At 45.1% G+C, this 16231-nt stretch overlaps 1 protein-coding gene across 10 annotated transcripts in view; it reads left to right on the top strand.

Annotated features, from left to right (window-relative positions):
• The first annotated feature begins 1073 nt into the window (after positions 1-1073).
• The window catches only part of SRPK2 (SRSF protein kinase 2), a 276798-nt gene continuing 261640 nt past the window's right edge, over positions 1074-16231 (top strand). For 3 of the 10 annotated variants that reach the window (XM_059725860.1, XM_059725861.1, XM_059725856.1), the window contains exons 1-2: positions 1076-1202; positions 1301-1385. In XM_059725860.1, coding sequence (XP_059581843.1) covers positions 1187-1202; positions 1301-1385 — 101 coding nt within the window. In that variant the 5' untranslated portion in view covers positions 1076-1186. Of the gene's footprint in view, positions 1203-1298; positions 1386-11618; positions 11643-16231 lie in introns of those variants that run through there. The other 7 variants (XM_059725855.1, XM_059725851.1, XM_059725853.1 and 4 more) reach the window with 4 other exon arrangements.

Here is a 16231-nt window from a genome sequence, read left to right as displayed (position 1 = left end):
TCCTGCAGGCAGTGGTAGCGGTGTCTGCAGTGGGGTCAGGCCAAGAAGGGAGCTCCCGTAGGTGGTCACCGTGGTGTTGGCAGCAGGGAGGGGGTGGTGTTGAGTGATGAAAAATAGAGAACGTAAAGGCACTTGGTTTTCCTATCAACGGAGGACCAGAAAACCAGACTCTCCTGTATAAAACTGGACAAATGGCCACCCTAACCAGGACCCATTTGTAAAGGTTGATGGCCAGTCCCAACCCAGTGCCCCTCAGTGTGTGGGCATGTGGGGTAGGGAGGGCAAGTGCACAGGGGTCCCAGGCAGCCCCTTGCAGGTGGGAACTGTGCCAGCCTGGGAGAGAAAACCCACGGGTCCCCCGCCTTTCTCATAGATTGAATAGACATTAGGGCTGGAAGGGACCTCGGAAGATCATGGAGTCCAGCCCCCCCCCCCCGGGACAGGAAGTCAGCTGGGGCCATAGGATCCCATTAAGATAAATGTCCAAATGTCTCTTGAAGGCATTCAAAGTAGGTGCTTGAACCACCCCTGGCGGCAGGCTAGTCCAGGCGTTGGGGGCTCGGACAGGAAGGAAATTCTTCCTTGTGTCGGGCCTGAAATGGTCTTGCAGGAGTTTATAACCCTTCGACCTTGTCACCCCTTCCTTGGGGTGAACAGATCCAGATCCCGGCGAGCACCCCGATAAACTTTTCCTCCTTTAAAAGAGAATCCACTTTTACAGCGTGTGGATCCGTTTCCAAAAACTTTGCTTGCCCCCCTTTCCTAGATGTTGGGCCCAGGGGTTGAGAAAGGCTGCTTCAGGGTGGGCTCCCCGATCCGAGCAGAAACAGCGGGGCACCACGTGCGCAGCGCTCGTCCTGCCCGCCCGGGCCGGGGGACGCCCGGGGAAGGCGCCGGCTGGAGGCTCCCGGGGGCTCGGCCTCCCGCCCGGCGCGGCACTCCCACGCGCGAGGTCCCCAGCGATGCGAGCAGGACCCGCGCCCCCACCTCCACCCCCGCCGCGCTCCCAGGCCGGGGGCAGGAGGCGCCAGCGCAGCCCCCGCCCCGCCCCGGTGCCGGCTGCCGCGCCTGCGCAGCGCTCGCGGGGCTGCTGTCCGTGCCCGGCGCTCCCACCGCCTGCTCCTCCGCCTCCAGCCTCGGCTCCGGCTCCGCTCGTGCGCCGGGCCTGGCCCAGCGGCGCAGAGCGATGAGCTCCCGCAAAGGTACCGTGGGGCCGGTCGTGGGGCAGGGGCCGGGGCAGGGGCAGGGGCCGGGGCCGCTCCCCCTCCCCCCCCGCACTAACCCGCCCGTGTCTCCCCAGTGTTGGCGCTGCAGGCCCGGAGGCGGCGGCCCAAGCAGCCCGTGGCGGCGGCGCGGAGGGACAAGCAGCCGGCGCAGCACAAGAAGTGAGTGCGGGGCCGCGGGGTGTCCCGCCGCGCTCGGGCGCCGGGGGTCGCTCCGGCCTGGGAAAGTTTCCTTGAGGAGCGGGGCCCGCGGCCCGGGCTCCTCCCACAGCGCCCTCAGGGCTCGGGGCCCCGCGCACCTCGGCAGGGGAAGGGGAAGGGGCTTGGGGGAGACAAGTGCCCAGCGCCCCTCAGGCGAGTGAGTGCTGGCCCCTTGCCCCGCGGAGTTGGCACTTCCAGAGCCGGCGCCCAGCTTTTGGTTGCCTCAGGAAACGGTGGCAGCAAGGTGTCGGGTGCCTGGGCCACAGAAGACCCCCCCCCCTTTCTTTTTTTTTTTGGCCTGCTGGCTCCTCGGTTTCTTCTGCTTTCTCTCCTCCTCGTCTGTCTGACTGTCCCAAACGCTCAGATCTTTGCGCGGGAGTCTGAGATGTGTCGCTCTTCTGAATGATATAAGGAATGATCTGTGGCCAAAATTTAATTGACATTGGTATTCGATTGGATTAGAAAGAAAATCAGCCTTAACAAAACAAAACAAAACAAAGGTTTAGGTTCCCCTGCTTTGTTTTGAAGCCAGACACTGCTGTCTCATGCTGCTCTTGAGCGACAAAGAAAAACGTGAGAGGAACAGAACAAAATCATGAAAAGTCAGGGTTGTTTTTAGCTTTTAATCCTCCAAGGTTGGTATTCAGAGTAGACACCTGCTTGTTTGCTTCTGACTCTAATGTTATCATTTGAACTTTATTTCTGCTGGGGTACTATCCTTCAGTCACGGCAGGAAGGGTCAGCACAGCAACCAACATCCACTGCTCCCATTAACAGTCTGCTTCAAGGGAATTGCATGATTGCCTGGTAGAATTCTTTGCATTGTAACTTATTGGCAGACTGGTTGCATCGCTTATTAAGGTAGTCGCACAAACTGAACAAAGCAAGAACTTTTACCTCCACGTTTTTTTTTTTTGTTTAGTTTTCATCATCTCAATAGTTAATGTAAGGGTGTGAAGGGCGCTTAGTGCTTGCCAGATGTAGATCCTTTCAGTTGATAATGAGAGCTAGCAGAAAAGATCTCCTAAGATTTTGTGGTGTGGAGAAGTAGAATGTAAGTGATTGGTCTAGGGAGGAAGGAAGGGGAAGAAGTAAGAAGGTAAGCGATTGTTGTAAGGAGGGGTCCATGTTATGACTTCGATCATGATGAAGTCTGTGAAATCCTACAAAGGTTGGTGGTTGAGCCTCAGTTGCAGAGATGGCTAGAAAAGCATTATGTAGTGCTACTATTGGCAAGTTATGCCAGATATTTGGTTCTGAGAAAAATACATGGATTTACCATGTGATGTATACAAGTTGCTTTTTATCAGCCCTAGTCTGTTAGGCAAAGGATTAATCAAAGCTGTTAAGACAGTTGCACACAGAAGTTGTACCAGTTAAACTGCAGGTCTACCCTTTGAAAAGTAGTATGGGAAATGAACAGATCTCTGCACACAGGCTGTGTTCAGAGACATACTTGCTTTGTAGTAAACATGCTGGTTTGCTATTCTTTCCTTGGTATTCCAGAGCACAGCCCTGGAAAAGGTAGCTCACTTACTTTTGGCTCTTGTCTACATGCAGACTTGAACTTTAGAGTTAATGCAGAAGCCAGGAGAAAAACATATTTTTTTTTTTTTGTTTTTTTGCCTCCTCCCCCGTGCCTTTCCTCGTCCCCTCAATCAAATTTGCTTGCAGATGTGGTTTTTTGTTGTTTGCTGTTTGTTGTTTTTGTTTTTTACAGCATGTAACATATTGGAGCTCAACTGATTGAAGTGTTTGTGCAATACTACAATGCAAGGGAAGGCTGATCATGCTGTTATTTTCTTGCGGTGGTGAGGAATACAATTGCCAGGGAAAATAAAGTACCTATATTTCCCTCCTGTGCATGGGTGGAAATGATACAGCTTTTCTTGTGACAAAAAATATCCAGACAATTAATATATTCTTGGGCTTATCTATATTGTATAACTTGATTTTATGTATACACGTACCTAGAAAATGGTATGTTGCTGCCATTTGTCAGTATTGTCACTTTTGTTATCCTACAGTGAGCAAACCTGTCTGGGCCACCTAGTGTCATTTTTGTGTATTTACTCAGAATATGGTGTCAACATGAGACAGTGGGTCCTATGAGTAAAATTGATAAATAGTTGTCTTCTGAGTTGTGGTGCTTTGGATAAGCCTTCATCATTTTGTCTTCATTGCCAGCCTGAAAGACCATACAGTTCTGCAATGTATTAAGCTCAAACATTTTAAAAACTTGGATATCTAAAATTAGCTAATCAGGGTAACTTCATGCCCCTACTTTGAAAAATTAGGCTTCCCCATTAGGCTCCCCCATATCAGTCTAAAAACTGATCTAGCCTGTTGTTGATTTCCCTTCCTCTCCCCTTCCTTTTTCTTATTGGGTATGTGTAATGGTCTTCATACATACATAGATTATATTTTACAGAAAGTAATTATATTTCAGTTTTAATATATGTAATTTGTAGCTTCTGATATGTTTGAATATCTGAGACACCTCTTCATCTAATGTTTATATTTTTAATGTGTTGATGAATAAAGCCGATGCCAAAAGTTTTTGTGGAATCCATTCAATGTACAGTAAATCTTATACTGTAAAGAAATGAATGTGTCTGTTAAAGTACTGTATATGTTGGTTCCTCTGTTAACTGAGACTTGCAAAAATCTCATGCTGGGAAAGCATCTGGGATTGTAACCATTTACTTTGAAATAGAAAGAGCTTCTAGAACTTGTAATATTCTACTATGGTCAGGTTGGCATGCTGAAAGTAAGCATCCAGACTTGGGCAGCAAGCCATCAAGGAATTCCAAGATAAATGAAACTGGAATTTCTTGACATTTGGTATTGTGTTGGGTTGAGGGAATCTGCTCATCAGGTATTGAATAGTTAGAGGTGTTGTGCAAAATCTTAAATCGGAACTGTTATATATGTATTAAACTGTATACCATCTTCTTTAGGACAGTTGCTTATGAACAGTACAGTTGGGTTCAACATGGGCTCACTAAAAAGGTTTAAAAACTTATTAGTAAATATAAAAAAATATAGTTATGTGCACGGCTTCATACAGTTGAAAGAGAATTGTACAAGCACCAGGAAGTGTCCTCTACATTCCAGATAACATCAGTTGGGCTGGAGGGTGTGAATTCGTCAGGGTAAGGGTAGGTACAGTTGTATGTTGCAGTGCATACCCTGTGTTTTTATTTATTTTTTTCTCTTTGATGTTTTAAATGTAAATAAAATAATATAAGCTACATGGCCAAAGATTTTGAAAGGGCATATCGTCTGTCCAGCTCTCCTCCCTTTCCCCTCTAGCACTTACTTTTACTGCTACATCAAAGTATCATGGGGTGGGATATAGGTAGCATTCACATGGAACCTAATAAAAGAAATCAGGAGGTTATTAACAGCACACTAACTCCTGGATGCAGAGGAATTTAAGGTGGTAAATATGTAGTTGATGGTTGGGTGAGGTGGGGAAGGCTGGTAAGTTGTCATCTCTGACATTATGCATCTTTCTTGAATTTTAGCCTCTTTAATAGCTAAGCTCTTTCATTAATTGTTTATGTCAGCTTGCCATTGCAATTTGGTAAATTTGCTTTTTAATCACTGTAATAAAATTTATTGTGGGCTATGGAGGAAAAGGTTGTTTTTCTCTACTGAACTGCATAGCCCAGGGGTGAGCAATTATTTGGGCTGGTGAGCCACTTAATGAGTTTTGGTAACCTGTCATAGCCCACACCTCTCCCTCTCTTCCCATTCCTCCCTTCCAGGGTTGTGACCAGTGTGGAAGCCTGAACCTGCTTACAGCTTTGACATGCCCTCCATCCCTGCGTCTGGAATCCACCCACCTGCAGCTTCAGTGTGCTCCCCACGCACCCACCAAGTCCAGACCTGGCAACTGCTGGCTGCGTCCCCAGCTCCCAAATGGGTGGGGTGTGCTACAGCTGTGAGCTGTGACCAGCACAGAAGCCTGAGCCCACCTGCAGCTGTAGCATGCCCCAACCTGGAAGCTGCTGGCTGCATTTGGACAGCTGTGGACATGGCTGGCAGCTGCCAGATCCAGACCTGGGGGAAGGGGCAGGGTGTACTGCAGCTGCAGGCGGGTTCATGTTTCTACACTGGTGATGGCCCAGAGAGAGAGTGTGTGCGCAAACGCCTGGCGCACTATAAGCAGCCCTGGCTGTCTGGCACTATGTGGCTGCTGAAGATGGAGGCCCCACCCACCCGTGGGCCAGATCCAATCAGTTGGTGGGCTGGTTCCAGCCCGCAAGCAATATTTTGCCCACTCTGGCATAACCTCATAGAAATGACAAAATGCAGGGACTGAGATCTGGAGGAGGACTGTTTCCTGACATAGTAGTGATAAATATCCATTCTTTGTATGCTGGATGCTTTCTATAGCACAACTCAGTTTTGTAATTTGTTGCAAAAATATTATAGAAAGACTGTTGACTGGTTCCCTAAACTTATTTATGTTTGTAAACTAAGTTAGAGGTTTAGCTAAAGTAATAGATTTTTTTGCTCCCATCTCTGTACTATCAGGTTAGACTGGTTCAGTGCCATTGTGTTACTGAAGCTGCTGCTTCTCCATTAATTATATACTGGCTCCAGCCCACGAGTGATTAATTATATACTTAATAATAATAAACAACATCCTTGCATTTATATTAAAACTTACTTTATTTTTTAAAATATACTTAACTTTGTGAATATGAATATCATCTTGGGTGTTGGTCTCCATTGTGTAATTAACTGCGTTCACCAGCAATGGCTAGACCATACATCATGTAACAAACCCTATGCTTTCTTAGCTAATTCATCCTACAGCAATAAGTAAGAAACATCTGTGCAATGAAAAAAAGACATTTCTTTACTGAAAGGTGCTTCCCCTCCACTTCTCAGTTCTCATTGCTAAAATCACAGTAGTGGCATCTTGGTCATGTAGGATACTTTGTCTTTTTTTCTGGCCTCCTTACCCCATCTTTTGTGATGTCTGACCTTTATTAACTACTGTTTCTCTAAGGGTTGCTTGAGGTGGGCCAAGCTTTAGTTTGTGGTAGGTAAGATTAGATAGCCAAGTGACGGAGCTAAGCCACCAAGATGCATTGCACTTGATTAAAAGGGTCACTGTACATTTATGTGCAAACCAGTCTTTGTTTCTTGCCTTAAGAACCTAGTATTTTAGGCCATTAGGTCCTTGTTCTCTTCACTGACCCTAGGGGAAGAAGTACGTGTACATCATCCAGGACTTTTCCCATATCTTCACAGCCACAAACTCAAAACATAGGAAGCCTTGTGAGTCCCTTATTTTGTGACTCTTCTCTTGTTCTCACATTAACAGTGTAAATGAGAGGCAAATTGGTCTTTTGTGTACATAATTGTACACTTTAAAATTTACTGTCAGAATGAGCCTTCTATTATTCGTGAACACATGCACACACACCCTTCTTCCCTCTCCCCCACTCTTGGGCTAATGCGACAGCTAGCTTTTCTGTTGCAAATAAGCTGCAGACTTCTCTCTTCCCAGTTGCGCCTAATCTTGTGATGCTAGCCCTTTTCCACAAACAAGTTTGGGGTGTACTCGCTCTCTCTGCCTACAGTTTTCATTCATACCTCAATTCTATTTCTTTCCCAAAAGAAAAGTATGTAGTATGGGTATATACAGGCTCTTGAGAACACAGCTTTTATTTTTCATAATTATGCCCATACCAATTTTTCTGAAAAATATCACTTAAACTAAATCAAATACAGTTCCCTGATATTCCTTCAGGTAAAAGATGGTTCTTACCACATGCCCCATCATTATGAGACCAAACAGATAGGTTTTAGGTGCAAGTAAAGGCTGTACAAATGTAGTACGAGATGCTCCTTGTTCTGAAGAGCTTGTAAGAAAAAGATGCAGACAAATGGAATTCATTGTACAAATAAAGTGGCTGTGGGAGGGATACAGGCTATTGTGGCAATATGCCAGGAAAGACTGCTGCTTAGTCTTAAAAATAATTGGTTGAAGGCTTTCTGGAAAGTTAGTATTTAATAAATCTGGGGAAGCTCTAAAGACCTGGAAGTTCACGTCATGCAAATATTTTAAAAGTACAGATGGCTTGATCATGGATTAATAGGTTGGTTATCCTGATGTTGAGTCTGTGGAAGAAGGGGACAGCTGAGATAGGACTGTCATTAAGGATGGAAACATAAATAATGCCAGTCAACATGGTGTCATGGAAATTCACTCTGTGATTCACTCTCTTGCTACATGTCCCTCATAATATTTCCCCCTCCCCCCCCGTCCCCGTCCCCCCAAGAATATGGTTGGTTATAACACGTTGGATCTTACAGGACTTGTGAAGTCAAATGAACTGTTAAGAGGATCTTATAATACATATACCCAACATGTGAAGAGAGGATTAGGGAAAAAGAAGTACTGATTTTCATTTTTTACCAATGTACTTCTCATTATAGTCTTGTCTGGCTCTTTCTTTTTTGCAGTAAAGTTATGCCCATTTCTGGAACCTCGCTTTCTAGGCTACTTAAAAAAAAAAAAAAAATCATACAATTATTTATTCTATCCAGTCATAGTCCATATACTGAATATTTTACTTTTTTAAGATTAAATGTTTAATATACAGTTGTCTTGAGCTTCTGCTTACTCAAAGTGTTAACTGTTACCAGTTCCCTGTCTACTCCCTTACTACTTCACCCCTCTTTGAACTCTTTTATTTCTCCTTATCAGTCTATTCAACAGTCATTCCACTATATAAATAAATAAAATAAAAAGGATTGACTTTTAGTATTGTTAGCTCTGTGCAGTGAGCAACTGCTCTTGCATTATCCTAAATTTTACAGAGCCTCTCTAGTCCATGGGAATTATACTGTGCCTGTGGATTTCCACTGATAGATGGGCAAGCTAGATAAGCAGAAACAATTTAAAATACTGTGATATGATATTACTACATTACAGTAATCTTTGTACTACTGAAACATTGGATACAGAGGAAGCAGTATGCCAGTTTTCTGTCTGGCGGTGTGTTTGTTTAGACAAATGCAAATGAAGTTGACTGGGAAAAAATGTATCTTTAAAGTGCAGTCATTTAAAAATAATACTTCAGAAAATTAGCAACTTGTTTCCACACTGTGTTTTCAAAATATTGATGCTTTTAGCTAGGGACTGGCCTTAATTTTAGTTGGGGTCAGGGTCAGGTTAAGGAAACAACATGGTAACAAATAAACCCCTACAAGTTTTGTTCAGAAAACAAATTGGCAGGCTTTTGATTTGATATGGAAACTCCGGTTAAAAAACAATGCGTTTGTCTAAAGTATCATGCGTAGTGTTGCTTCTGAGATGCTTATTGAAAATGTCAGTAAAATAAGTGAAAAAAAATCTACAACTCTTGAGAAATGAAATTGTTCTTTGACAATGTAGTTTCACAAGTTATCTCATTTAAAATCCATGTATAAAGACACTAACTTATAAATATGGGAGACAGTCTTTGTCCTCAGGGATAGGAAAATAACATCAACTTTTAATGGAGTTGTTCCCCATTTCTACCATTTTAGAAAACTAGCAAACAATAAGCAAACCATACATTGATAATAGCCCCAGGCTGCAGAAGTCCTTGTATTTTTTAATCTTTCTGTGGTACTTGTTTTGGGTGGTTAAGGTCAGAATTTCTACACACAAATTTTGCAAACTAATTTCTAATGCTGGAATCAGTTGTTTTTGAAAAGTAGAATACACAACAATCCTTAATAAAATGCACGTAGTTACAGTACAATCTGGTTATTGCTGTAGAAGTGACATTTTCTTTGTGCTATATTTTCTTCTTTGTGTTTCATTTCTCTTGACTCATTTTTTTTTTCTCTCTCTCTTTTCATGCTCTTCTGTGACTATATTTGTATGTGTATTATTCTTTTCTTGCTTTGTTGGTTTGGTTCTTTTTCCCTTTACTCATGAAGGTGACATGATGCATAGAGCTGCCACTGGTGGTGTCTTGGGCTGGGTGGTATATTTTTGAGGTTTGCATATAACAGAATCATAGAAGAAATCCTGCAGGCGTTGGACTGAGTTTATATTTCTTTGTGCTTGAGGTTATTTTGTGGCAGGCTACCTCAAAGCTTGCCATAAAAGCTAGGAAGACATTTCCAAGGGTGTTCATAGAGCAAATCCTGTGTGGTGCAGTTTTCTTCATTTTTTTTTTTTTTTTCTCCATGTATGGTGGCCTTTTCTCTCTTAGACTATTCAAGCAGGGAGATGCTTAATTGTATAACAATTTCTATACATATGTATATAGGAGAAGAATTAATTCTTAATTCAGATTTCTTGACTTTTTGTGATATTAAACATCTCAGTCTAATCAGTGGTACAGCATAGGTCTTAGAGTTAGTCCTGTTAGTCTGAAGTCAGGCAGAAGGCAGGCCAGGGTAGCACCTTAGGCTGTTTATAGATGTTACATTTTTCTAGGTTTAATCCGAACTACAGCTGTAACTATATACACGTGGAAGCTTGTAGTCTGAATTTAAATTGGCTCCAGTCTAAATGAACTAATCTTCATTGAATGAGGATTAAAGTTAATGCATACTAGAACGGTCCAAATTGGGCAATTTAAACTGTATTAATTAACATGTATATACAGCATTGCTTTTGGGAAAAACAGTCCTTGGGAACTCAGATAAGCAGATTAGCATTGCAAATATGAATCTGGGCAAGGGAAACTCAACTGGTTTTTGCAACACGACAGAGGCTATCAGGCATGAAGTAACACCTTTACAAAGTCAAATATTCCAGCACCACTTTACCCTGCTAAGTGTCAGGTAATTTCAGCTTCTGGGGCAGTACTTCAGGTTACTGCCACAATGTAGCAGTGTTTACACAGGTTTATTATTGCCTCCTAATTGCTTCCACCCTATGTTAAGGGGCTATCAAGTATATAAACCATGTATAGCCAGTGCCCCCTGCTGTGATGGTCATGAGCATCTATTAATCATTACTTTTGAATTGAAATTTGATTCAAACTGTATGATGCAAATCAGTTAGCACAATTAAAAAATGCTGAGCACGTCTACAAATGGCTTTAGAGACTAACTGATTCAGAGAGGTGTAAGCTTTCCTAGGCAACAGCCTACTTTGTCAGGTGCTGTGAATGGGCCATTGTAGCATCTGACAGGCTGTCACCTACAAAAGCTTATTCTTTTCTGAACCAGTTAATCTCTAAGGTGCCCACCCTGCCCTGCCTTCAGGATTCAGGATCTTTTGTATCATTTGTTAAAGAACTAAATATTAGGAGGTGAGTCTAGAGGAGACTAAATAGAAGTTTCAAGGCTTCTCTGATGAGCAAGAGGGGAATTCTATTAATTTCTTTCTCTTTTTAGTGAGTAATATATGCATTCATAGATGATCTAAAGGGCATTCCTGGCTTTGAACTCTCGCCTGTCTTTCAAACTCATGCCCCAAAACCTTTATGAGGAACTGTATCACCTTATCTGGGAGTTTAGGTTAGACCAGGTCTGTCTCAGTTTCTAAGCAGCTGCAGTCATGATGTATGGGCTGCACCAAGGGGGCTGTGGCACCCCTGGGCTGCATGCCGTATGTGGGGGCCCCCCTCCTGCTGTACCAGGGATGGGCAGGAAAATGCCCCTCCCTCACAGCACTGCATCAGTTGTGGTTGCGCCACCTCATCCTACCCCCTGGACCAGGAAGTAGAAGCTGAAGGAGAGAAGAGGAGCCCTGAGACCCCAGCTGCAGTGGTGCAATGGGGGAGTGGCAGCCAGGTGGAAGCCCAGGGGCCTTAGATTAATCCCTCACAGGCTGCCAGTTGGATAACTGTGGGTTAGACAATCGTTTGTCTGGCTTGATTTAGAGATGATCCAACTTTGAGAAATGGGATTATAGATGTCATCACAGAGTCCCTTTCAGCCCTATTTCTTATGATTCTGTAAACACTTACATTTGTAGGAGTAAGATAATAGGAATGCAGGGCTTCAAGGGACCTAGTGAGGTCATCTAGTCCCACCCCCTGCCCAAGGTGGGATCATGCTGTGCTAGACCATCCCAGCCAAGTGTCTGTCTAATCTGCTCCTGAAAATTTCCAGGGATGGAGAAATCCACAACTTCTCTAGGTAGCTTGTCCAATACTTAGCCACCCTTGAAGTGAAAAAGTTCTTCCTAATCTTCAACCCATATTTCCTCTGTTGCAGGTGGAGGCCATTGCTGAAGTCGAGGTACATCATATCCACTGCCTTCCCCCCGCCCCCAGCTTGTCACCTTTTTAGCTTTCTGTGATCTGGCTGGTTGGTGAGGCATGACTTGCTTTTGGTGAATCTATGATAGCTGTTTCTGAGCACCTTGTTCTTCTCTACATTCTTCAAGATGACTTCTTTGGGGAATCTGATTCATAATTAGAAGTGCACTGATACATCGGTCCATATCGTATCAGCACCGATAAAAGGAAAATTGACATTACTTGCAATTATTTTTTTTTGGCTGATATGGCCAATAATGTCACTGATAAATAGTGTGCATGTACACAGCTGCACCATGCATGGGACTGGGGGTGAAACCTGGCAGCTTGGAGGGCAGCATCTGGCTGGTAGGGGTGTGGGGAGGGGCAGATTGAGGCCCCCGCGGTGAGGGAGAGAGTGGGGTTGGGGCTGGGGCAGGGACAGGCACTGTCTAGTCAGGGTGGGGCAAGGTGCAGAATGGAGCTGGCCGCTCGTCTAGGGGGTGTGTGGATTTTGGTAGGGGGGCAGTTCCCATTGCTGCGTGCGCTCCTGGGGGAGGCATAGGGGGCATGTGCCTCCCAGATCTGTGCGCAGGGCAAGTGCAGGCTACCCCTGTGCGCTTGCACTTTGTGTCTACACCAGACAGCTGCACTCGGGCAGGGGCAGGTGGCACTGGGAGGCAGGCTCCGGGGGTGCTAGAGCAACTGCTGTAGTCCTCCTCCCAGTGCTGCCGCTGCCTGCCCTGCCTGGCCTGAGCGTAGCTGCTGGGAAGAGCCCTGAGTGCACATTGGAAGCCTGCCCTTGCCCCGCACACTGATCCAGAGGGCACATGCCCCCCATACATCTCTTGGGGGTGTGCACGGTGGCAGGAGCTGTCCCTTCCCCATTCCCCTGCACCTGCTGGATGAGCCACCGGCTTCGCTCTGCCCCACCCCACCCAGGCAGCACCTGCCCCAACCCCACTCCCTTACCACATGGACCTCGATCTGTCCTTCTTGTGCCCCTTCCCCCCCCCCCCCCACCCCAGACTTAACAGCCGGACATTAATCTCCAAGCTGCCAGGTTGCGTATTGGTAATTGGATTGGTATCGGCTGATTATGGCTGGTCTATAATGAGCCATCAGTATTGGTCCAAAAAATCTTTATTGGTGTACTCCTATCCGTGATCTTTAGAGGTATCAAAGTCAGACTGACTGGTCTGTAATTCCCTGGATATTTCTTCTTCTTTTTCTTAAAGATGGTCACTATCTTTACCCTTTTATAGTAATTTGTGACCTCAGTTGACATTCATGAGTCCTCAGAGGGGATAGCCAGTGGCTCAGAAATTACCTCAGCTGATTTGTGATGTGTTCAAGTTTCACACTTTAATTCTTTAGAAATCCATATAGAGGTTTTTTTTATCACCAGCAAATTGCAAAAGCCACGTGTATAACTCTAAATAAAAAGAGCAACCAAATTAACCAGTCTTCTGTCCACAAGGAAGTTCGGAGAGATAAGGCTCAGTATCAGCACACTTAACTGTTCAGTGCCTGGCTTAGGGAGTTAAATTTACAGTTTGGCATGGCACCTCTGTTCCCTGTACAGTGAAAGGGTGGAGCTTGGTGCGTGAAAGAGCAAGTTAGAAAAGCTAGCATGCTGTAAGGGGAAGACACCCAAGCTAGCTAATAGGAAGTGCTGAAGAGAGAAATCTATCAGAAGAAAAGCCTCTCCTGTCTTGAGGCCCACCATAAGCATCCCTCGGTGAGGCTGGAATTTGCAGCTTGCAACTCCCTTTTGTGCATAGGCATCTTAGTTATTCCTTTAGACACAAACTGTTGGTTTGCTTTTGACTTTTAAAGCAGTAAGGGTGGTGGGAAAGCCCACCTTATTACTCAGTATAATAACTTGGCTTCAGAGCCCTTGCCCAAGAGGTGGGAGACCCTGGTAAAATGCTGTCCTGAGCTGAGGCCAAATGTAACAGCAATTTTGAAACAAAATCATTGTGTGTGCAATGAGTGGGAAAACTATGGGGGGTGGGGGGCGGGCACTGATGGTGACATTGTCAATTGCACCCATTGTTTACTGCTGTAGAGAAGTGATGTGTTAAAGTAGATGATCATTGCACATAAAATGGTTTTATTTCGAAATAGCTGTTACTTTCTGAAACAATCTTATGGATTGCCTGCTTCCAGTGAAAATGCCCGATATACCTGACTACAAGCAGGGCTGGCTTAGAACACCCCAATCTTCCAGCAGAGGTAGGGCTACTGTGCTGTGCAGCCAGGTATAATATTAACAGGTCTATAAAGAATATAAGCAAGAAGCTTCATTCTGTAGCTTAGAGATAAGGACATTACCCTGGAAGGGGAAGTAATTGATTCCAGTTCCTGTTCTCAGACTATATATGCATATTACCTAATGATTTTTTAATGCATAATCAGTCCTTAGAGGAGGTATCAGAACCCCAAACTTTCTTCTTCCGAGGGGACTGTTCTTATCTTTAGGCTGCGGTTGTTTTTCTCTTTTTTTTTTTTTACCCATTTGATTTCAGTGGCCCTATGAACCTTGCATTTGTATAGGGGAGCAACTTCAATGGAAGGATTTGGCATGTTTCCATTGAGACTTAGTTTTCAGTCTGGTGCTAAGAAACATGGGCTTGAACCTTCTCAGGCTGAGGAAGGCTTAGAGCAGGGGCTCTCAATCTTTTTAGATTAAGGTGCCACCAGGAAAAGCCACCTATTGGCTTTCACTCAGTTTTCTGAGTGAGGAAAAATAATAGAGCAATTCTTGTGTTGCAAAGAACTCAGAAAGACCACAGTATGTCAGCAGTATTTTTGACATTATGGATTTTATTTGAAATCTCTGGGGTTATCTTGTGTATCGTATAAGTGTTTGGACAACTAAACTGTACTAATATTGCATGGCTCCCTTAAAAGAATCTCCTTGTACCCTGCTTGAGAATCACCAGCCTGGATCTAGGTTTCTTACTTAACAGTTGGCAGTACTAGTCATTAGAACAGTAATGGGCAACCTTTCCTGGCCACGAGTTGGAATGACCTACTTTGGGTCAGAAGTGGACTCAAAGACCTGCCTGCAGCTTGCGTTTCTTCCTGTGGTGGCATGGGAAGAGAGCTTGCAGTTGAAGTGCCATGCTGCCCAAGGCCTCATGTCTGCAGGCCAGAACCAGTGGCTCTGTGGGCTGTAGGTGGCTGCCCCCTGCACTAGACTGTTAACAAAAGCTTTTGTGGGGGGCACTAGTACTTTGAAAAAAACTGTCCTTAAGGTCACTGTACTTTGGTCTGAGGTTGGTGATAGTGGAGAATTTTAGGCATGGAGAATATCAGGTTGGATCTCTCAAGGACATGCATACAAGAATGAAAGATTACTATAACCCCTATATAATATTTGTGCTACTGTTAAAAAAAAATCTTGAAGATGAAGAAATATTGCATTACCAGCAAATTCCGTATTTTGGCTGGTAAAAATATTGATGTCAAAATTTCTTTTCCACCTTTTTTGGACTGACCTGTGACTTATTTTACATTTTTGCGATGAGATGCTGAAAGAGCTTATTGGGTACATGCTTTGTAGTCCAAAAATATACATATATTTACTGAAAGAGCATTACATTGGTGGCCTTAGGAGATGGGTAACTTCACGTGAGGTGAACAAGGCACATTGTAGGCTACAAACATGCTTTTATGTCACCATAAAAATTTTTATGCCGTATGGTGGCACAAAGCAAAAGCAGTGGAACTCCATACCCTTTATCATACAAGCACTCACATTTGTGGCTGTAACAAGAGGTAGTATTCCCCAGCAGGGGAGTTCCCTGGTCAAAGGGGATTGGGCCCCTGAAGCCCTGGGAACATCTGCACAGGTTTCCCTGTTTGCAGGGACATGCCCTCAGTTGAAATCCTTGAGTGTGCCTCAGCAAGCAGGGGGCCCTGGTTTTCCCTGATTGCAGAGGTGTGCCTGGTGACTCTGACTTGGGGCCAGAACTGACCCTAGCGGGGTGCGGGGCCCAGGGCAAATCAGCGTGTGTGGGGCCCCCTTAACACTGCGCAGGGCCATGGTACCCCCGTGCTTTTATTGCGATGCGGGGCTGAGCCACCAGCTCCAGGCAGGCCCTGTGGGAGGGACCACGGCTGCTCTGCCCAGCTCTGTGAGCCCCCCCAGAGTATGGGGCCCAGGGTGGTTGCCCTGATTTGCCGTACCCTAGGGATGGCTCTGCTCAGGGCACATTTCTGCAAGCAGAGAAACCCTGACAGGTGCTCCCAGGGGTTCAGGGGCCTGATCCCCTGTGACTTGGGAATTGCCCTGCTGGGGAATGCTCTGGGGCTACCTATGCTCTCCCAGGAGTGGCAGGGGCCCAACCCTGCTAGACATCAGGTGGTCTGCTTCATTTGGTGATATCTGTTTATAGGGTGACGTTACATCCCAATTTGTCTAGGACAGCTCTGGATTTCAAAGGCTGTTCCTGGCCTGTTGGTAGAAATTAAATTGGGTGTCTCAGAATCACGGGGTACAGAGAGGCAGAGTGTCATGGTGCACCAGGCAGCTGTGCCCCTCCATCACACCGCTCCTGTGTCCCTGCCCACCAGTGTCTG

Source organism: Alligator mississippiensis, chromosome 4 (assembly GCF_030867095.1).
Source record: "Alligator mississippiensis isolate rAllMis1 chromosome 4, rAllMis1, whole genome shotgun sequence".
Taxonomy (NCBI): Eukaryota; Metazoa; Chordata; order Crocodylia; family Alligatoridae; genus Alligator; species Alligator mississippiensis.
Note: the sequence above shows the minus strand (reverse complement) of the source record. Positions and strands in the feature narration are given on the sequence as shown.